We start from the raw sequence: 23,118 nt of genomic DNA, 5'->3' as shown, positions 1-23,118 counted from the left end.
GAGTACCAAAGTGATACTTAGAGTAAACTTAGCTAGCTCTAAAGAAATCATCCCTGAAACTGACATTTACCAAGTCCCAGCTCTGTCTTCAAATTTCTTAAGGTTCTGGAGATTTTAATGATGTGTGTGTGTGTGTGTGTGTGTGTGTGTGTGTGTGTGTGTGCGCGCGTGTGTGTGTGCGTGTGTGTGTGTGTGTGTAGGGTGGGGGATTAACTGGATATTTCCTTCCCCATGTGAGTAAAGGAACATTCCTTTTTGTTTTCAAAGATTCTAAGTACCTTGTGGCTGACTGTTTTTCACAAGCATCCAGGATCTCCCTGTTTACAGTCTTACTTTCCTAATTTTCGAGGTGGAGGATGGCGTGAAGATATAGGAAGAGCCCTGGTCTGGCAGCCCTATCTCTGGAGCTTATCCAGACTCCAGTATTGGCTGACTGGGCAGTCACAGCCCCTCGCTGGCTTTCAAGGTTGGGCTAGATGAACTCTTAGAACACCAAATAACCACCACAGGCACTCCATACTTCCTGAAGCTAGTTAAGGGTGACAGTATATTCCTTGCACACTGTTAATGCCGAAAGGGGGAGCAACAATCGTCCCTTGGTGGGCAGGCCTTGGGGGCTTTGGGAAGACCCAAAGAGAGGGTCTGATGCAAGATGCTACAACCTCAGAGTCAGAGAGGGAAATGACTCTTATCTTAATGAGCAGCTCAGCTGGAGGGGCTCTAATGGCTTTAAGTGAGAGTGGGGGTAGGGGATGAGCTGGCTGCAGGAGCCTGGGAGGCAGATGCCTGCTGCTTGCTTACTCGGTGTGTTGAAACGTGTATCCAAACCAGTGGGGTCTGTTAGGCAGTAACCCAGGTCTTCCAGGTAGAGGGTGGGCTGCTGACCTGAGTGGAGGTGGGATGTGTGTCAGGTGCAGAAGCTAGAGCTCTGGAGCCTTGTGAGCAGGGTGGCTTTTTAGTTCAAGAACAGTTTCCTCATCTTAATTGGCTCTCTAGGGCTCTGGGAGTAGTGTTGGCACCTCTGAATAGTATCCGTTACTGGGAGAGCAATTCCCCTGGTGGTGGAAGGAGGCAGGCTGTGTTTAGGGGGATGTGCTTGCTGCTGTCAATACTGCCTAGAAAACTGTGGCTAGAACAGACTTGTGGAGGGAGGGAGTTCAAGGTGACAGTGACTGATAGGGAGGGTTTTGAAGGGACTGCGTGGGGAGAGAGGGACTGGTTTTGATAGTGCTGAGGCCAGACAGCAGGAAAAGTCCTTAGCCTTTATCTCCACCAGGTCACTGCACAGATGGGCCATCAGGAGTGTAGAAAGGACTGGAATCTTGCAGAAGGCCACATGATTGGCCATTTGCAGAGCCAGGGAGAAAGAAATCCAGCTGCCTTGTTTGACAGCCCAGGGCTTGTTTGAACTTGTGGGCTTCAGAAACTGGGGGCCTGGAGTAGGAGCTGCCTTTGGCCAAGGTCCAGTTGGAAGCGGGGTTAGTGGCTTTGCAGGGAATGTGTTCATATAGCACTCTTTGCATCGACTCCTGAGGTTTGGGATGAGATGAGGTAGAGGTGCCAGCTGGATCAGTGAGAGGCTCCCAAACAAGATGAGCCGAGACTCATCCTACTGTGTGCATTCCACTGTGGTATTTTCTTGGCACAGAAAGCAGGTGACACACCCAGGCAGCTGTTTGGAGCCTGGGGCTCTGAAGGCCAAGGACTGTGCATCCATATATTTACATCTAGCCTCAGCCAGTCACCAGGCTTTCATGCTCAGATTCTCACTCCTGGCTCACTCTGCTGGCCCTGCTCCTGCTTCCTGGGTAGTCCTTATACTTCCCTGGAATGAGATTTTTCCTGCTCCTGTGGGTTATGCTTCCAAATCCTCTAACTTCAAACCTGATCAACTCCTCCCAACTCTAGGCCCATACTCTTAGCCACCCAAAGACTCTTAATTGGAAGCTGGGCCTGGTGGCAAAGGCCTGTAATCCCAACTACTTGGGAGGTTGAGGCAGGAGGATTACAGGTTTAAGCTTTGCGTGATCTACAGAGGGAGTTCAAGGTTAGCCTGGGCAATTTAGTGATACTCTGTCTCAAAATAAGAAGTAGAAAGAGGACTGGATATATAGCCCAGTAGGGGGTCTGTGTAGCATGTACAAGGCCCTAGGTTCCATCCCTGGCACCAAAAATTAGAAAGAAAAAGAAGAGAAAGAAAAAAGACTCAGAGTTAATTGCAATTCTGAGTAGAAACCATTGACCTTCAAGCTCTTGCTAGTTTGGCCTATTTAACTTTACAGCCATATTTCCTATACTCCTCTACAAGTTTTAGTTTTACCACTATTTGCCCAAAGAGGCCCCACATTTTGTTATTTATAATCCTCTGTTTGTGATGTTCCCTCCCCCGAATATCCTTTCCTTGTTAGTAACATCTTACCCAAATCTGAAGGTCCAGCCCATATGTGAACCATTTATACAACTAGAGCTCACAAGGATGGGCATGGGCTTGGGAATAAGCAAGACCCCTGGACTCAGAACCGGGTCACCCAGCGGGGAGGGTGAACAATTTAAGGATCTGCTGTTTTGAACTAGGGGTGGGTAAGCTTTTTTTTCTATAAAGTGCCAGATGGTAGTTTTGGCTTTGCCATGTAGCACAACTCTGCCATATAGCATAAAAGAGGCCATGGGTAATATGGAAACCAATGGTCCTGACTGTCCTCCAGGAAACTGTCCCCCACACCCCCAGCTGAGGACAACCTTGAACTTCTGATCCTCCTGTCTCTACCTACAGAAGGCTGAGATTACAGGCCACCATTCCTGGTTTATGAAGTGCTAGGGACTTAACTCTAAGCAAGAACTGAGCTACATCCCCAGTCCAGGAAGGCTATTTTCTTGATTGTATTTTTATTGACAAAAACAGGCAGGCTGTAATTCTGATTTTTGTTTTGGGCTTTGGGGAAATTGGTGGGTTTGAATCTGTTGGTGGCTGGTGGCATCAAATAGAAATAGCTGTGTAGGAGTCACTCAGGAAAGAAAAATATGGAGAATTCCAGGTTGGAGATAATGTTAGAAGGCCTATGGAGGAAAAGTCAGGTAAATAGGACAGAAGAGAGTTAATTTTGTCTAAAATATGGAATGCTTGGAGGTGAGAAATAGGAACTCTAGATCTTTTTTTTGAGGGATCATGACCAATTAAGGCTATTTCTCCAGAGTAGGAGCCATTGAAGGCTTTCTCAATCACTGTAACATGATCAAATCTGTTATTTTTTTTTTTTTCTGTCTTTTTTGAGACGGGGTCTCCCTGAAGCCCCAGCTGTCCTGGAACTCACTAAGTAGACCAGGCTGGCCTTGAACTCACAGCCTCCTGAGTGCTGGTATTAAAGGTATGCGCCACCATGCCTGGCCTCAAATTTGTATTTTAAAGTCATTCTGACTGGATATGTTTGTTGACACCTGTAATCCCAGTTCTTGGGAAGTTGGCGCAGGAGGATTAGAGGTCCAAGACCAGCTTCAGGTACAATAGTGAGTTTGAGGACAGCCTGGGCTACATGACACCTTGTTTACATACACACACACACACACACACACACACACACACACACAGAGGCTCACAGTCAGTGTGGCTCAGTGAGGGATGATCTGGGCAGATGCAGGAAGACGTGCTGGAGAGGCTGCTGTGGTTGTCCAGACATTGCCTTCAGATTGTTCATCTTCAAACAGTGCCGCTCTGGGTATTTAAGAATGATTTGGGAACCTTGCTTAAATTCTAGATTCCTTGTTCCACCCAAGAGATTGAGGTTTGGTAGACTCATGATTTCTAGAAAGCTCTTCACATTTGGAACTTACTGGTCCAGATAATGCCGAGTGAATGCTGACCTTACGACGGTGTGGATGTCAGAGAAAATAGACATACTTTGTAAAAGGGAATTTGGAGGTGGCTCTCTCCCTCTTCCCACTACCTTCCTCTGTTCAGGACAGCCCATCCTCTTGACTCCTCACACACCAGCACTACCCCCAGTGCCCTAACACCCCTTTTGGAATAACGCTTGGCAGTTTTTGACCTGTCTGCCTGCATTCAAGAGCTCGTTAATGTCCAACCAGATAAGCTTCCTTTTGACTTCCCTGTCTTTAATCATAAAGGCCAGCTCAGTCAGGGTCCCAGAGTCTTTTGGGGCTGCCTTTCTTTTAAGATCAAGGTCAGGATCTTTGGCTTAGCATTCAAGGCCCTTCAGGAGCTTGTGTTCCTGCCAGTCTTCCCAAGTTTGTTCCCTGCCATTCCCAACATCAGACTACTCTGTGCTGCTGTAATGATCCTGTTACTTTAATGATCCGGTTTCTTGCAGTCTTGCCCCATTCTAAAGTCTTTCCTGTAACTCACCCCTGTTTTCCTCCCCTTTTTCCTCCTGCTTGTGTGTGACTGTGTCTCCCTGGGGAGTCAGCTGCCAAGGGACACCTGCCAGGACCTTTGTGCATCATAAAATATGTGTCTTCTCCATCTGAAGTCCTAATCCTCGGCTTGTGACGGACAGTTGGTCACTATGGCAACTGGCTGTGACGTCACAGGATAAGGACTTCAGGTGAAGTGCCAGGAGCAGGTGAGTGTGTAGGAAACAAATTTTAATGTCTGTTGGAGAGTCCCCGCCCCCTGCACCCTCCTGCAGTGTTGGGGGCATGGAGAGATCTCTCCGGCTCCTGCTGTTTTTGAAAATGATGCGGTGCGAGTGTGTGCCTGGCATCTTGCCTGCTGCAGCAGTGTGGGGCTGACAGAGTGTGTCAACTTGAGCTCTGGCTGTGCAGGCACTGATGCTGCGGGAGCCTGTTATTCCATTCTGGATTGCTATTTTGATACCCAGATTGCATCATTCTTCCTACGTATAAACAGGGGGTCCCCAGGGCCCTGCAGCTACTCACTTCTCCACCAACACTGTTGTTGTGATGAGCTCTATTTAAATGAGCTGCCGGATCGGGGCAGGTTCCAGCCACACATGAGCACTGTCATTTTGGGGAACATGGAGGGCTGAAGGATTTTTGTTTGGATCGAGTCCTAAAAGGCTGAGAGTAATGGCCTCCCGAGCTGTGCAGAGGGCGACAGAGCTAGTTCCTGAAAGTTGAAATTCTCGTTTTCTTCCTTCTGAGCTTCTGTTCCGAGTCACCCAGAGGATTAGGAAGGAGATGCAGCTAGGAGGAAAGTCGCCTCTTTGAGGTCTGTCTCTTGCTGTTCAGTTTGGGAAAATTGCTGCAGAGCCTTCGAGATAAACAGGAACAGGAGGAGTCAACCACGCTCTTTCTTGCAGGAGCATCTCAGGTGAGCTAGAGAAACGCAGCCCTGGCTGAGAATGCATCAGAAAAAGGAGAGGCTCCAGGCTGCTCCCCCTACCCCACCCAGAACCCAGCTCCCCCAGGCTTAGGCCCTGTGGCCCAGCTGGCTGAGGCATGCAGGGTGGGTGCTCCTGGGCTCCTGGGGAGCACTATTCTTCAGGACCGCTGGTGGTCTCACCTGTCGCTCCTCTGACTTCTCTCCCAGGTGTTGCTCTAATTACAGGGCAGCAGAGTGACAGGTAAACCTGCTGGCAGCCAGGGGCAAAATCGGCAGTCAACCCAGGTGTGTCTTGGATCAAAATCTGTCTAACAGGTACTGGCATCTGAAGAGTGGGTGCGGCGTGTTTCTCGAAGGCGATGTTGCTCTGAGTCATGGGGTAGCGAAAGGTCTTAGGGGTTTCAGTGGGGGCCTTTTCCGATGCTCGGCATCCTGGGTGTGCTGAGGGTGGGAGGGCACAAATGGTGAGTGAGGATGACCAACCTGCTTGAGCATACACAGTGTTTTATTTCCTTGTTTAGTGCCTGGCAGAGGCATAGTGAGGCAGCATGTGGAGGCAATTCAGGGCTGCTCAGTGGTTTCAGGTTTTACAAGGGCTGTGTAGTTTTGAGACCAAGTCCTGCTTCTCTTGGGCCTCCATGCCATCCTCTGTGTGACTGGGAATGGGCAAGATGAAGGTTTGTCCAGCTTTAGATGCTGACAGAGGAACATCAGGGTGCTCTAGCAGATCCCACTGCTGGGGAGGTCAGGGGAGGTCAGGGGCCCCAGTGGCAAAGTTTTGCTGAGCCCTGACAAGAGCTGAGGAGTGAAGTCTTCCTAACCGGGGAGGGATGCTTAGCACAGCCTCAGACTTCTACACAGGTGACTGTGCTCACCTGCTAGCCTGAGCTGACCTGTGCCAGATTTCTGGGACCTCTTTGGGATTTCTCTCCTACTCCAGTCATCTGGTACTCAGGTTGACTTGACCCTGTTGTTTATGTTGAAGGGTTTTGCCCAGTCTAGGCCTCCTTTCCTTGCCTGGGCTCAGCACACTCTGTAGGCCTCCACGGCAGGTCACAGATTAAGCCTTGGTCTTTTAGTTGAGTTGTGAGTCAGAGGAGGCAAAATGTGGCCTCCAACTCAGTACCAACCCACAGAGTACCTAGGTAGTAAGACATCTGTCTGTGTGTTGGGAATTTGCCTATTTCTCTGCCAAGAGGGGCAATCTGTCACAACTACAGTCAGAGTTTTCCTGAACTTTCTGCCTTTTCCAGCTTCATGGTACAGGGGACAGAGCTGTCAGAGGAAGAGTGTACTCTCTCCCTGGTGCTGGTCCTCAAATGGTTATACATTGAAATCACTAGAGGATCTTAAAAAAATACTTGTACCTGGAGTCAACCTCCTAAAAACTATGATTTAATTGGTTTGGTATGTAGGCTGGACATCAGTGTGTGTGTGTGTGTGTGTGTGTGTGTGTGTGTGTGTGTGTGCGTGTGTGTGTGTGTATGTGTCTGTGTGTTGCTGGGATGGCTTTTAGGGCCTTGAACATGATAGGCAAGTGTGTGCTCTACCCCTAGTCCTATGTCAGGGTGGTTCAAAGCGCCCCTTATGGTTCATATTTGTACCCGCTTCCAGATTTCTTTTCTTTTTTTGAGGGGGGGTCTTTTTGAGATAGGTTTCTCTATAGCCCCAGCTGGGTTGGAACTCACTATATAGACCAGGCTGGCCTTGAACTCACAGAGATCTGCTTGCCTCTGCCTCCTGAGTGCTAGGATTAAAGATGTGCACCACCATGCCTAGCCAGATTTATTTTCTTTAGCAGAAAAACTTCATTCTGTTTGCCTTTTCTCAAACATTGGGTTTCTCTTAATTTCTTTTTCTTTCTTTCTCTTTCTTTCCTTCCTTCCTTCCTTTCTTTTCTTTTAAAAAATATTTTACTTATTTTTATTTTACGTGTATGAGTGTTATGCCTGCATGTAGGTAAGTGCATCCGTGTTGTGCAATACCCATGGAGGACAGAAGAGGCTGTTGGATCCCCTGGGACTGGAGTTACAGACAGTAACTGCCATGTGGGTGCTGAGATATGAACCTGGGTCTTCCGCAAGAACAGTCAGTGTTCTTAACTGATGAGCCATCTCTCCAGCCCTGGGTTTCTTTTTTTTTTTTTTTTTAAAAAAAACTTTATTATTTTTCTTTTATGAGTGTTTTGCTTGCATGTATGTAAGTATACCTGTGTCATACAATGCATGTGGAGGTCAGAAGAGGGCATTGAATCCCCTGGAATTGGAGTTATGGACAGATGTTAGCTGCCATGTGGATGCTAGGAATTGAATCCAGGTCCTCTGTAAGAGCAGCCAGTGCTCTTAACTGATGAGCCATCTCTCCAGCCCATGATTGGGTTTCTTAAACCTTTAAGCACAGCTGGGGAATGTTCCCAGGCTCCTTCTGGATTTCCAGAGTCTGAAACCAGGTATGGGTTATCTGTAGAGTTGGATTGTCACTGTGGTCTGATCATTATTATGGATTTTTTTAATGGCAAAACTGGCTAATTACAATAAAAATACTTTATAACTGAACCGCGAAGAAATATAACATTGTAAAAAGGGCACAATTTTTTTTGTGTGTTTGTTATGATGTGTGTGTGTGTGTGTGTGTGTGTGTGTGTGCATGTGCGTGTGAGTGCTCATGGACCATGGCACATGCGTGGAAGGTCAGAGGACAACCTTGGCTGTCATTCCTCATCTTTCATCTTGCTTGGAGCAGTGTCTGTTCTTTGCATCTATACTGCATACTCCAAGTTAGCTGACCTGAGAGCTCCAGGGGATTTTACTGTCTCTGCTTTGCATCTGTCTGTAGGAGCGTTGGGATTATGGATGAGTGCTACTGTGCCCAGCTTTAAGTAGGTTCTGAGGATTTGAACTGATGGCAAGTTCTTTACCCACTAAGTCACTTCCCCAACTCCAAGGGCATGGTTTTAAAGGTGGACAGACTTGAGTTTCATTCCTTCTGCTTTGCCCTAGACTTGTATGATCTTTGACGGGTGACGACTTTCTCGGAGCCTCAGTCCCTCCAATGAAATGGAGACATGGGCTATCTCTAGGAGATGGTTTGATGATTAAATGAGATAAACGTGTGGTACCAGTCCAGAAAGTAGTGCTTAGCAGATGTAAACTTGTACCATACTTGTAGGGACCAGAAATGTATTTATTTACCTTTTGACAAGATAGTCTTTCTGTGTAGCCCAGGGTGGTCTGGAATTTGCAGTGTAGTCTTATATGGCCTTCAACTTGGAATCCTCCTGCCTCAGTCTCCTGAATGGTGAAGTTACAGACTTGCATCACAGCCCCTGGGTCTGTTTTCACTCTCCTAAGAAATGGAGGAAATGACCTTGGCTCTCAGAGCTGTTCTCCCCGGCCATTAGTGTCCCCAGGAAGACCTGTGGTGCTTGTGACTTCCTTGTTCTGGAAGCAGAAGCCCCACCTCCGTTGGCTTTTGTGTCATGGCTCTCTGTGTCTCAGGAATGATGTCTCTGTTTGTGAAATAGAAACTCAAGTCTGTGGATTGAATAATTCAAAGTGAAATACACTCAAGAACAGGTAAGCATGGTGGTACTGTAATTCCACTACTTGGGAGGCAGTGGCAGGAGGTTGCTGTCAAGTTCAAGGCCAGCCAGGGCTAGATAGTGAGAACCTGTCTTTAAAAGTCCCACCCCCATGATGTAGCTCAGTTGGGAGAGTACTTGTCTAGCATGCATGGTGTCCTGTGTTTGAGTCTCAGCACTACATAAACCAGGAGTGGTAGCATACACCTGTTATTCTACAACCCCAGGAGTTCAAGGCATCCTTGGCTACATATGAGTTCAAGACCAGCCTGAGCTACATGAGACCCCTCAAAAAAAGCCCCTTCCTCCAAAATAAGTACTATATAAAAATATTTTACATATGATTTAAATATGTAAATAGCATGTCTTATGAGTACGTTTGGTGCAGTTATTCTCTGGCTCTGCTTGCAACTCACTTCTTCAGAGAGTTGATACCCTACATCCAGGCCTTCCCCGAGCCACAGCCTGCCACCTGACTTTCTGTTTTAGGTTTTTGTTTGTTTGAGACGGGGTCTCAACTGTGTACCCCAGGTTGTCCTCAAAGTGCAGCTAAGCAGCACTTCTTCAGAGAGTTGATACCCTACATCCAGGCCTTCCCCCCGCCACAGCCTGCCACCTGACTTTCTGTTTTAGGTTTTTGTTTGTTTGAGATGGGGTCTCAACTGTGTACCCCAGGTTGTCCTCAAAGTTGTGCTCTTACTGCCTGATCCCTTAAGTGCTGAGATCACAAGTGTATGCTACCAGGTCCTGAGTTTCTGACAAGGACGATAGATATCCCAGATGCCATTTTGCTGACTGTCCCCTCTCCTCCTGCCTACAGGAATTTTCCTGAATACTGACTGCAGTTGGCACATGAGGATGGTTGGATACTCTGTACTTTATTGCTGCTCTTATTCCCCTCATTTTAAGGACTTAGAAAGATTCAGAGAGAGGGAGTTGATCACCCGGGTGACACAGACAGACAATAGCTTCCTGGAGCTTGGGACTCACATCTCAGGCTGGTCTTTCCCCATCAGTCTGGAACTTGCCGGTGGCTTCTGTCAGAGGCTCTGAGTGCAGGGAACATTCATGGAGTACACCAGCCCCAAAGAAATGTGATTATCCAATCTGCTAAAAACCATGTGGTATCCTTTAATGCCAACTATGGATTATTTCTGTCTGTAGACATATGAACAGGTAGTTAAAATGCAGCGTGATGCTTGTTATACTAGAAGGATTTTCAAGGAGGGATTAATTAATGGATCCTAAGGGAAATCAACCCTGCTCCTTAAAGGTGGAACATTTGAACAGGTTTGAAAGGATTGAATAGGAGTTTGTCTGAAAAGGACAGAAGCAAGGAAAAGTATTTGAGGTTGGAACAGCATTCTCCCAGACAGAACCATGCAAAAGTTTAGCTGTTCCAGAGACAGCCAGAGTTATTTAGCATGGCAAAGACACAAGGTGCACGGACAGATGAAGCCACAGAGGTGAGACTTGGAGGGAGGTAAGGCCATGTTGAAAAGGGCTTTGAACATCAAACTTGTCTTTAAGGCCAAGGGAGGTAGAAGATGTGCCACAAGGCCTTATCCAAATGATTCAGTTCTTCTTCCTTTTCCATCCTGAGAATGGGCCTATATGCTACTATGATTAATGTTTGAACATTTTTACTTTGAGAAAGGCTCTCACTATGCAGTTTTGGCTGACCTGGAATTTACTGTGTAGACCAAGTTGGCTTCAAACTCAGAGATCTCCATGCCTCTCTCTCCTGAGTGCTGAGATTAAAGGTCTGTGCCACCACACCCAGCTCAGGGTTTGAGCATTTGGTACCAAGGAATTGAAAGTCTTGTGGAAATCATTTTCAACAATTAGAGCATCATTCCTGTCCTGGAGGAGATGAGAAGGGGCTCCCCAGGATGAGCCTACTGGATGGGAGAGACAATCACCTGACTGCCTGGATGATGTCTCCTGTAAAAAGCATCCCTGCTCACTGTTCTTGACCAGCAGGAAAATATCCAGGGGATTCCAGATGTGGTTCTGTCATTCAAATTTGTGATTCTGGAAGGACTATTACTTTATATGAGTTTGTGGATTTCCAGATGGTAGCAATTACCTTTTGTTGCATAATAAACTGTCCTCAAACTTGGTTCAGTTAACTCAACTAAACTTTATTGGTGTATGGTTCTTCAGGTTAGCAGTCTGGGCTGGGATGATCTTGGTGGCTCTTCCAGTCTAGACTGAGTTTGGCTGATCTTGCCTGTACTCTCGTGCTTGCATCTGACTGGTGGTTCACTAGGGTCTAGCTGGTTTAGGATGGCCTTAGGAGGAATGTTTGAGACAACTGAGTCTCTTTCTTCATTCTGACATCTTTCAGCAGTCTAAGCCTCAGGCAGGATTTTTCACATGGCAATTGTAGAGTTTTAAGAGGGAGAGCAAGTTCTATAAAGCCACTGCGATCTAGGCTCAGAACTTTTTCAGTGTCACTTTTGCTGCATTCTTTTGGCTTAAAGCAAGTCACTAGGCTAGCCTAGATTCAAAGGGCAGAATGTCTTGTGTGTGTGTGTGTGTGTGTGTGTGTGTGTGTGTGAATAGTGTTTGTGGATGTGTGGATGGCATGCATGTGTGTGCCTGTGTGAAGGTCAACGGTTGATGTCAGGTGTTTTCCTCAGTTGCTTTCTACCTTATTTTTTCAGACAGCCTCTCACTGAACCTGGAGTTCACCACATTTTGTTAGCCTGGCTGGCCAGGAAGCCCAGGAAACCTGCCCCCCTTCTGCCTACTGAGCCATCTCTCTAGTCCCAAGAGTTCTTTTTGATGGTAGGATCACAAGGGAGTCCAGGTATGGTGGTATATACCTTTAATCCCAGGACACAGAAGGTAGAGGCAGGGGGATCTTTGTGAATTTGAAGCTAGCCAGTGAGACCCTGTCTCAAAGAAAAGAAAAACCAGAACCAAACCAAAACAATCATAAGGGACTAGATTCAAGGAGGGACCAATTTGTGGCCAGTGAACCACTCAGATTATCTGATTTTCATCACCAGGGAAATTGGTGATTGAGGTTGTCCCCTTACCGTGAATGGGATGTGAGGACTATTTTAAATTCAAAGGCAACATTCAAGGAGAATTATGTGTTTTCTCAAATCTAATCTAATTTAATTCTCACAGCAACTCTTTATATATATATATATATACTTATTGAATTTTTGTGCAGTTCATACAACATCTTAACCATATTTAGATATCCTTCCCCATCTTTCACAGCAGCTATTATTTTGTGTGATTGTGCCTATGTGTGTGTCTTGTGCGCATGCTCATGTGAGTATGTACGTCACATACATGTAGAGGTCGGGGACAACATGCAGGAGTCGATTCTCTTATGGGTTCTGAGGATCAAACTCTTTCAGGCCCTATAGCAAGTACGTTTACCTACCGAGCCATCTTGTTGACCTATCTTTTTTAATTTTTGAGACAGGGTCTTGCTATGTACCCATGCTGCCCTTGAACTTTAATCCATCCATTCTGCCTCAGCCTCTTGAGAGCTGGGATTACAGACGTGTATCACCATGCCTGTCTATCACAGAAGCTCAGATGTTCCCTTCCTATTTTACATATAAGGAAACAGGCACAGGGGAGTCAAGTAAATGAAGTGACTTGCCCAAGGTCACTGGGTGACAAATCTGTAATTTGGAGTTACATTTGTTGAAGTGCACTGTAGAGCAATTGCCATGATAGCATTCATTATAGTGTTGATGATGAGGCTGGGAGGACTGTGCTAGTGTTACTACAATGCCAGTCATGGCCAGCCCCTTTCCACACCAGCCTCATCCAAGGACATAGCCTCTTCTCAGAAAACTCATTTTTTTGGTTCCCAGAGAGCTGACTGTTCTAGAAGTGGGTCTGAAGAGTCACTGTAGCTCCCAGAGTGGCGATCTACCGTTGCTTATGTAACTCAGAAGCCCACTGTGCTGTAGAATGTGTTGAGACTGTTTTATTCTTCTGTGGACAGGGAGTAAGTCAGCTTGTTCACAAGTAATGCACGTATATCATGTACCCAACATGGTCTAGGGTTCTAGTGGAGGTAGCCCAGCAACAGGCCTCTGAGCCCCAGGAGCACACTGATTGGTATTGGCAATACCAAGAGAAAAAAATATCTTCTAGTGAGCAGGTGGAGGGGGGAGGGCTTTCTTTCTCTGGCTAGAACCTCCTGGAAGCTCCTCTAGCTTTGAGATCTCTGAAGTAATCTTGGTAACATGGTAACCTTAATGACTGAGACTGTGCTCTGGGCTATACTCACCCTTTGGAGCATGGCTGTGATGGAGGCTGGGCTCCCAGAGCTGTAGAAAGAAAGGCACCTGATTGTCAAAAGCAGAGAGTTGGGCTTGTAGTAGCCTGGCTGCTGGGGTGGAAGGGAAGGTAGACAAGGCGAGGACAGGGGTGGGAGGAAGAGACTGGATGGTCTGCAGGGCAGGCCTCTGATGGAATGGTCAGGTCCATGGTAACGGTAGGCAATGGCACTGAATGCAGATCACTGGCACAGGTGAGTATTGCCGCATATCTTGGTGCTGTGTACTTGAAAACCTCCTTCTGGGCCTTATTTATATTCTGCTCTGTTGCCCTGACACCACTGTCTTTCTTTTCCCCCTAGAGCTCATCTCCTGTCCTGGGTGTCAACCAGTGTATCTTACCAGAGATGTAACTGAATATATTCTTCTTCAGTGCTTTTCTTCTGGGCAATCCACAATGGCCAGGGTAAGTCAGGACAAGGAGATAGGCAGCTGATCCTTTTCTGAGATGAGGCCCCTGTCTGTAGGTCTAGCCACTTATTCCTGACTTGTGACTCCCCTATCAGTTTTCCCATCCATCCATGCATCCATCCATGCATCCATCCATCCAGCCAGCCAGCCATTTGTCTGTCCGTCCATCTGTCCATCCATCTATCCATCTGTCCATCCATCCACCCATCAATGCTGTCTAGGAGAAAATAAAAATGTTTGAGTTGGGAGAAGCAAAGTTATTTTCTATTAAGTGAAAATTACAGGCTTTTTTTTTTTTTCGGTCAATGATTTGAGTGGAAGATGAAGGTATTTTAAGGTACATTAAGCATTACTTAATTTGTCTTGGTGTTTTTCTTCTTTGCATAGCTCTTAGTGAAAATACCAGTACTAGGCCTTTCTTTCCTTTTATCTACCCCCTGAATTGAAATTCACACAGTGGCTTAGATAGATTCTTTAATCTTGCCTGTAGCAGTTCTTACCTTTCCTCCCAATTTATGAATTTCACATTATGTACCGACTGTGCCTACCTTTTCTCTCCCCACCTGCACATCCTTTCCACTATATCTCATTTCGTTACTAATTTGTTTACTTATTCCTGTATTTAATTCTTCTTGAATGTCTATTACGTGCCAAGCTCTAAGGTGTTAGGAAGATAGACTCATGTATTTCACTTCTTAAAAATTTCATAGGGAAACTCAGAAAGCTTTCTGAATTCACATTGGTTTGGTGGCCTGCAGGATTTAGGCATGGCTAGATAGGTCCTTGCCCACATCTCATTTACTGGTGGTTTTCATCAGAACTAGGGTTAAATCTGCTGTTCAAACAAGTGCAAGTTTGGACTAGGTGAGGAGGAGGTGTTCTTGGGCCAGGCTGACTCTGGGTGTGGAGATACAGTTCTGAAAGTTGGTCTGGCATGCTTTTTTCTTGGCTGGATATGGTCATTTCCCTGCGTACTCTGACATCTGAGGCTTTCTCCTCTTCAAACACCCTGAATGCTCTGTTTTTGCTTGAGTTTTTCCTGTGTTGTCACTTTTTCCTTCTTCATCTACCTACTTGTCATTCAGTATTCAACTCAAATGTTACCGGCCAGTCCTAGGCCTCATCCCTGGAAAAGTCCTTTCGCACATGTCCTTAGCACTTGTCATACTTTTATATCACAGCGGTACCCATTTAAAGGGTGTCACCCTGACGAGGCTGTGCATGCCTCCAGGGGAAAGCCTTGGCTTACTCATCTGGGTTTCCTTGGCTGCAGCACAGGGCTTGTTTGAACAGCCCATAAGACCACCGTTCATTCTATCACAATTAGCACATTCCCTCACAAGTCCTGCCAAGCCATCCTCTGGCAGACCAGTTATGGGGAAATGGCCCTGCAGGACCCCAGACCTGGAGCATTTACTATTTGCAAGGTGATCCTCAGAAAAGATAGGCTCAATGATTTTGGACTTTCTGCTTGCAGAATTGCTCAGAGTGCAAGGAGAAGAGGGCGGCTCACATCCTCTGCACCTACTGCAACCGCTGGCTGTGCAGTTCCTGCACAGAGGAGCACCGGCACGTCCCTGCCCCGGGGGGCCCACTCTTTGCCCGTACTCAGAAGGGGTCTTCAGGTACCAGCCCCCTTCCCTACTTATTCCTATGCCTGAAAGCACTGCTGACCTCCCAGTCCCTGGAGAATAGCTTTCTGACCTTGTTTCCCAGCTGAGGGAGACAGTAGGGATGGTTTCAGAGCCTTGTGAAAAGGAAGGATGTCTCCCTCAGAGTCAGAGGGGTGACTCACTCCACTCTTGCTGTTGGGGTGGGGGCGGGTAAGTGTGGGTGAGCTGGTGCTGGGAGCATGATCTTGAATCATTATGGAAGCTAGCTGAGCCCCTACCTTCTATTTAGAGCAGTATGTCTCACGTGTAGACTTAACAGTTGGGATCACTCTTGCCCTCTGTCCATCCTGTACCATCTGTTTTAAGTGATAATCTTTTTGGAAGTCTTCTCCTAAGGCCCTTGACTTGTGGGAGGGGTATTATGTTTGTTAGACCCACATGAAGCAGAGTTTGTGAGCCACATGATCTAGCCTGAAGCCTAGTAAAGCCTGGGTAGCTGATCAGCCCCATCAACACAGAATCCTGATTAGTGAAGAGCTTTAGGTTCATTTTGGAGGATCCCTTATTGTGTTAGATCACATGGAGCGGGACCAAGCCCTTTCCTCAACTGGCCAGCAACAGGATGCCAGGGTTTGAGAGAGTGTGGTTTCTGGACAGCTGAGCTGATCCAGCCAGGCCAAGCTTGAATTCTTCCCTGTGTCCTGAACCTGACTGTTCCCAAGAGAGGCCTCTCCTGTTTGCATCTCCTCCTCTAAGCTCTGCTTGGACCATATGTGTCCCTTGAAGGCTGAGGGCTGCTCAACCAGCACTTAACTAAGAGGTCTGCTTGAATGGAAGAAGCCCACACTCTGTCTTCTCCGGCAGGGGTGAATGGCGGCTCTGGCGACTTTGCCTTGTACTGCCCTCTGCACACACAGGAAGTGCTCAAGCTGTTCTGCGAGACCTGTGATGTGCTCACATGCCACAGCTGCCTGATGGTGGAACACAAAGAACACAGGTGGGGCCGGTGGGCTGTCTGAGTGGGCTTGGGAGGGTTCTACATTGCTTATTTGTGAGAGCTCTGGGCTCCTGAGGCATCAGAATCCTTTCCCCGAAGCAGGGTGTGGTCGCACACACCTGTAATCCTGGCACTTGGGAGGCTGAGTCAGGATGATGGTAAGTTCGAGGCCATTTCAGACTTCGTATTGAGTTTGAAGATAACCTGACTACATAGCAAAACCCTGTCTTGAGAAGAAAAGAATCCTCTCCCTGCCGGAACCAACCCACAGCCCCTGGGATGAGGCCTTTCTCTTCTTTGTGGGACTTCCCTGGAAAAGGCCTAATGGACCAAGAGCCCGCAGTGTCGTTGAGTGCCTCAGAATGTGATACTGTCCTCTGAGGCTGAGAGAGCGCACTGTGGGGATTTCTGTGTTGGATGCTCAGGACAGGAGTCAGCCCTCCTCAGCTCTTGCTTTGTCTCCTCCTTTAGGTGCAGACATGTTGAAGAAGTTCTACAAAACCAGAGGATGCTTCTGGAAAGTGTGACAACACAGGTGGCTCATAAGAAATCCAGTCTACAGACATCTGCAAAGCAAATCGAGGACAGGTAGCACAGGCCAGGCCCTAGCCAGTGCTCGAGATGCTCTGTTCCTTCACCTCCTGGGGCTGGGTACCAGCCCAGTAGATACTATGTGCATGGAGCGGGAATGCAGTTAGGCAGATGAGCATGTATGTCCTGGTCTTGGAGTGCTCAGGGCCAGTAAAGTATCTTTGGGTCATTAGTTGGTGATGAGGTCAGGGTAAATCAGGGTGTTCAGGGGAAGTCTGGGCCAAAGTTCTGTGCCTTGTGAGTCCACCAAAAGTGGATACTTGAGAACAAGTGTATACAGTAGATACTGGGGAAGCTAGTGCTGTTGATTACAAGGTAACAAGTTGGTGCTAATCTGCCCATTCTTACCTGTTTCCTAGCGTTTTCCATATAAGTATACAAATGGCTTGGTATCATTGGTATTTTGTATTGGAAGAGTAGGGACTGAGAGCTCATCACTGGGAGCCACTGGGTGAGGAAACAGACATTGTTTTTTCAGTCAGGGATTATCTCTGTTTTACCGATGAGGAGAGAGAGGCTCAGAGAGGGTAAATGGCTTAGCTGAAGTAGCACAGCTAATCTGTTTAGAAGCTAGGCCTATGGTGACTTCTAAGCCAATAGCCTTTCTTTTTACCAAGTAGATCAGGCTAACCTCAAACCTATAGAGATCCTCCTGCCTCTGCCTCCTGAGTGCTGGGACTAAAGACAAACTCCACCACGCTAGCCTTATAGCCTTTCGTTTTAAAATAGTATTACTGAGATATAATAAAAACCAAACTTTAAAAAATGTATAGGTCATTATTTTGGTATTTCATGGAATTGTGCAATTGCTATCACCCCTAAAGAAATTCCATATACATTATTAGTTATTCCTCTCCACTTTCCACCATTCCCTGGAGCAGCTTCCTTTTAAGACAATACATTATATGAAAGTTCGATGCACATGTCCTACCAGTACTGTGCCAACTGGTGAACTGCTGGGTAGACTTGACGTGTACCTAGAGAAAACCAAGCTGAGCTTTGGGCTGCTAACCCAGGTAGATCCAGGGGTCTGGGAGGAACACAGAACAGGGCTGGGGGAAGTTCCCTTTTTCTTTGGTTCTCAAGGCAGCTCTCAAGTTCTCAGCTTTTTCTGTTTGCTGTCTCTCAGCCAGGAGGGAAGAGCTCACTGTGTTTTGTACCGTCATGTTTCCAGGATTTTTGAGGTGAAACATCAGCATAGGAAGGTGGAAAACCAGATCAAAATGGCCAAGATGGTCCTGATGAATGAGCTCAACAAACAGGCCAACGGACTTATAGAGGAACTTGAGGTATCTTCACACTGATGGATCAGGTGGATGTGTTCTGTGCTTTCCCTGGGTCAGAAGCCAGGGCGTGAATTGAATATGCAGTTTTCATAGCTTTCTGCTTCTCCCCTTCTCTTATGTAGTTCAGCCCAATTTTGGGAGGGTGGCCTGTTAAGGGCTAGAAAACCAGTTCAAACTCTCCCTGATGCAATGCCTCTTAGGCAGCTGCCATTCTTGACTGCAGGGTTGAAGCTGGAACCAAATCTCAAATTGTGCCTTCTTCAAGTAGGTTATACCCAAGAGATACAGACATTCGTTTATTTTTCTGTTCATCATCTGTTTCACATTTGCACTGTAAAAACTTCCATTCTCTCTCCTTTCTCCACCCACCAGCAAACCACCCATAGCTATTTCTCAGAGGTTCAGTCTTACCTGATGCTATCAGTGTTCATACTGATACACATAGGACACCAGCCTTCCAAGCAGGTCCATGAACAGCATCAGGACCATCTTCTCTCTGTGTACCAGGGCATCACTAATGAGAGAAAGCGGAAACTGGAGCAGCAGTTACAGAGCATCATGGTCCTCAACCGTCAGTTTGAACATGTGCAGAATTTCATCAATTGGGCTGTCTGCAGCAAAACCAGTGTCCCTTTCCTTTTCAGCAAAGAGCTGGTAAGAGCAGCTGTCCCCTCAGCCTGTCCTTAAAGCAGATTAGAACAGTGCCTGTATCACAAAACAGTGGGGTTGTCCCTGAAATTGGCTCTTTTAATTTTTTTTAGGATGGAAAGAGGAGTAAGATAGCAGGTCCATCCATCCTTCATAATCAGTCATAGTTTTTGGGGTGGTGAGTGGCATCCTATAGAATGAGGGACCTAGGCATTGAAATGATCTTTCCCTTCTCCAGATAACTCAGCCAGGAAAGGCTGTAGTTCTTTAGGTTAGGATTTGGACACTATCCTGGTCCCAAACCAGGCACAGACATCTCATAGAAAGTTACTGGGGTCTAAGTGGGGGGAATTAAAAAAAAAAAGAGTTGAAGATTTTGAAGTTTTGGGCTTGGGGGGATAGCGATACTTAGAAGAGGATTGCTGGCATTCTAGCGGTCCCTGGTGATTTTTTTCAAAGAAGTTCCAGGAAAATAGGTAGAGTCAGAAGCCTGAATGAGGGGCTTAAGGGTGGGAGGCGAGAAGGGAGAGATACAGTAAAAAGAAGGGAATTAAGTAGCTTGTGAAGGAGTGGGGTGGAGTAAGCATCCTGGGAAAACTAGTAGAAGGTGAGATCCAACAAGAACTGGTTGGCCTCAAACAGGGAACAGTGTACTGCAGTTCAGTGTTCAAGTAGGGGAAATCCATGTTTGGAGAGTTTGGATTTTTGTTGTTTTGTTGTTTTTGAGACAAGATCTCATGTAGTTCAGGCTGGTCTCACACTCACTATGTAGCCGAGGATGACCTTGAACTTCAGATCCTTCCATCTTTACCACCCAAATTCTGGAATCACAGGCAGGTACCACCATACCAGGCTTATGTAGTGCTGGGGATCAGACCTAGAACTTCCTGTATGCAAGGCAAAGCGGTCTACTGACTGAGCTACATTTCCAGTCCTTAGAGAACATGCTTATTATGGTTTCCTTTTCCCTCTGTGAAGTACAAAGCAATAGACAATAAGAGGGTTAGGGATTGGGTGAATGGCATCAAAATGAAGATTTAAGTGACCTAGGACAACTGGAAGAAGGTGATAGAAGAAATGACTAGAAAGGAACTGAAGGTACCTTCCAAGGGAGCCTCTGAGACTAGTGGCTGCTTATATTGCCTTAGATGACATGGCTGAACAACAAAGCTTTAGGATAGCTGGGTTGGCCTGAGGTTAGGAGTTTCTAAAAGAGAGGGAATTAAGGCACTAGTGATACTATAACTGAAGATGGTGGGAAACTGTTGTGGACTATATAGGAGCAGGGCTTCAGTGAGATTGAAGAGTATGTCCTGAAAGAGTGGGAGCTTGTTTCAGTCAGGGAATAGGTTGATGGAATTTATGGTCTTATAGGTGGAATGGATCCAGATGATGAACAGGGTCTAGGGGTGGTGATTGCGTTGAAAATAGATGTCATGGTGATTGACACTGAAGAAATAAAGAATGGATAGTGAAGATGTAGCTCAATTGGCAGAGTACTTGCCTGGCATGTGCAAAGCCCTGGGTTTTGAGCCTCAGCACTGCATAAACCTGGCATGGTGGTACACACCTGTAATCCCAGCATCAGGACATAGAGGCAGGAGGATTAGAAGTATAAGGTTCATCTTTGGATATATTTGAATTTGAATTTGAGGAAGGCCTGGCATACAAGAGATCTTGTCTCAAGAATAAAACAAAACAAACAAAAAATCCAGTCGAAATGTTGACTGAGTCATTAGTTTTCTAGAACAGGATGTGTGTTGGATACTTGCCAAAGTCCTGGGTAATAGGAGAGTACTGAAGGGAGGTAGATGAGAGCCGAGGGAGAGGAAGGTGGCAGCTGGGTAAGACGGAAGGCGCTCAGAGACTGTCTACATAGCTTTTAAAGGAGGTGGTGGGATGAATGGAGGTGCCAGGCAATGCCAGGCAATGATAGATCACTTGTGGGCTAGAAGAGATAGGAATGTAGGTTCCAGAAGTCCTGAGAAGAGGAAGAACATTAGCTGGGAAGATAGGAAGGTCCTGAGGTGGGAGGAACCCAGGCTATAGATGACCAGAGGCTGAAGAGCCATGATCGGGGGCCCTTCAACCTGCCTGCAAGAGTTGGGGAGTAGGATTTGTCATGGAGGCACTCGTGGCCAGATCAATGACCTTTGGCGCTGGTGTCAGATTGTGTTTCAGATGCAGCGGTTGCTGGAGACGAGTTGTAACACAGATCCTGGCTCCCCTTGGAGTATCAGATTCACCTGGGAGCCCAACTTCTGGACCAAGCAGCTGGCTTCCCTTGGTGAGCCAGGACCCACTTTTTGACCTATCAGCTAAGAATAAGTATAAAGAATCTGCTTTGCTTTCTGGTGAAGTCACCATATGCTCCAGAAAAAGCTTTCTTTAAGACTGCCAATGGTCATGTAGTCAGTCAGCAAAGCTTTTCTTGAGTCGAAGATGGGGTAGGGGGAAATGGTTACATAATGGCAGGGTGGGACTCTGCAACACCATCTGGAATCTTAGTTTCCTGGTCTGCAGGAATGTTGCCCCTTTTACTTTGGTTTCATTGCTGGAGAGATGACAGGACAGTGACCTTCCCCTCTAGAGTGCTATACGGCAGTGCAGGTGAACATGTCTCTGTGGCCACACAGGGAACGTTTGTGTGGGTCCAAGCAGGGCCATCTTAGCCATGCTCAGACTGAATATGTGTATTATGCTCACCTTCTTTGGGGTTGAGGTGTAGACAGAACGTTAATGAGCTTGTGTATTTTTCTTCCCTTCTGTAGTAATTTGCTGTCAATCAGTCTTTAGGCAGACTGTAGACAACTTGAAGATGTGCCCGTGTTGACAACCTAATGGGCTTATTAAACAAACCACCAACTGCTGTTTTCAGTTAAGATTGTTAATCTCACTGAAAGTTTTTTGAACTTGGCAAAGTAACGATACTAGGTTTATTCATTTTAAAACAGAGCTTTGTTGTTGTCATTTTGTTTTGTTTGTGCAGGGTCTCGTGTAGCTCCAGGCTGTAATTGAGGATGAATTTTAACTTCTAACCCTCCCGCCTCCACCTCCCCTCCTGACTGCTGGAGTTACACGCGTGTACCATCATGCCCAGTTTATGCTGTGCTATGGATCAAACATAGTGCTTTGCATGTGCTAGGCTAGCACTCTACCCAATTAGTGCCACCCCTCTCCCCTTTAATTTAGCTGACCTTTAGTGGGCAGCTGCCTGGGGACAGGCTCCATGCTGAGCACTAAAGGATCAGAGGTGAATCCCATTCATCCTCAGCCCTTAAGGAGCTCAGCTTTCTAAGTGAGCCTCATCAAAACAATGAGGCCAGGGGGCAGTAGACAGAGAGCTCACAAGGGGCCTAGAGACCTTAGAGTGGAGTGCTGGTTACCTAGCCTGGGATCTCCCATCATAATGTCCAACAGTTTCTCGGATTTTCAGAGATTCTCTCATGTTTACCCTTTGCTGTTTTCCAATTTATCCCATGCTATTTCCCTCCCCCCGCCATGTTGATTCTTTTAGTGAGTCTCCATTGGGCTGTTACATTTGAAGGAGTGGTAGTTGCTATTAGGAAGATTACATGGTTTCCTCTGTGGGAAAGAGAGCCAGGGATGATCATTTAGGAAAAACTGACCCAATTCTTCAAATACCCATGACTTCTTAAAGCAGGCTAATGCAGGCAGTGTTCTAGACTGAGTCCAAGAGATCAGGGGTTAAAGTTCCTAATCTCTGTGCCTTGTCTGGGAGCGTTGAATGATGTTCATCAGTCCTGAGAACAGGAAGCAGCTGCACCTTACCTTTGGAAAATCTCTGTTCTCAATGTCCAGGTTGCATAACTACTGAAGGTGGACAACTGTCCCGGGCAGATACTGCGGCTTATGGAAGCTTACAGGGACCATCATCCTTTTATCAAAGCCACCAGCCCCCCATGGCTCAGCAGGAGGGCCTCAGCCATCCCTCACACAAGTTCCAGCCTCCAGCCCTGTGTTCCTCATCTGTCTGCTGCTCCCACTGCTCCCCAGTGTCACCTTCCCTCAAAGGCCAGGTCCCTCCGCCCAGCATTCACCCAGCCCACAGTTTCCGGCAGCCCTCTGAGATGGTGTCCCACCAGCTGGGGTCGCTGCAGTGCTCCACCCTGCTGCCCAGGGAGAAAGAATTGGCTTGCAGTCCTCACCCGCCAAAGTTGCTGCAGCCCTGGCTGGAAACGCAGCCCCCTGCGGAGCAGGAGAGCACATCCCAGCGGCCGGGACAGCAGCTAACTTCCCAGCCTGTGTGCATCGTTCCCCCACAGGATGTTCAGCCAGGAGCTCACACTCAGCCCACCATACAGACACCCTCCATCCAAGTTCAGTTCGGCCACCACCAGAAGCTGAAGCTCA

At 47.0% G+C, this 23,118-nt stretch overlaps 1 protein-coding gene across 1 annotated transcript in view; it reads left to right on the top strand.

The window, feature by feature from the left end:
- Trim66 (tripartite motif containing 66) overlaps positions 1–23,118 on the top strand; it is a 79,240-nt gene that overhangs the window by 28,793 nt on the left and 27,329 nt on the right. The window contains exons 4-13 of the mRNA XM_029556278.1: positions 5,206–5,287; positions 5,545–5,614; positions 13,501–13,604; positions 15,087–15,234; positions 16,087–16,219; positions 16,691–16,807; positions 17,985–18,099; positions 18,604–18,750; positions 20,914–21,031; positions 22,567–23,116. Coding sequence (XP_029412138.1) covers positions 5,206–5,287; positions 5,545–5,614; positions 13,501–13,604; positions 15,087–15,234; positions 16,087–16,219; positions 16,691–16,807; positions 17,985–18,099; positions 18,604–18,750; positions 20,914–21,031; positions 22,567–23,116 — 1,584 coding nt within the window. The remainder of the gene's footprint in view (positions 1–5,205; positions 5,288–5,544; positions 5,615–13,500; positions 13,605–15,086; positions 15,235–16,086; positions 16,220–16,690; positions 16,808–17,984; positions 18,100–18,603; positions 18,751–20,913; positions 21,032–22,566; positions 23,117–23,118) is intronic.

Source organism: Nannospalax galili, unplaced genomic scaffold, assembly GCF_000622305.1.
Source record: "Nannospalax galili isolate Female #2095 unplaced genomic scaffold, S.galili_v1.0 scaffold44, whole genome shotgun sequence".
Lineage (NCBI taxonomy): Eukaryota > Metazoa > Chordata > Mammalia > Rodentia > Spalacidae > Nannospalax > Nannospalax galili.
The sequence above is the reverse complement of the archived record's forward strand: the minus strand, read 5'-3'. Positions and strand labels throughout refer to the sequence as shown.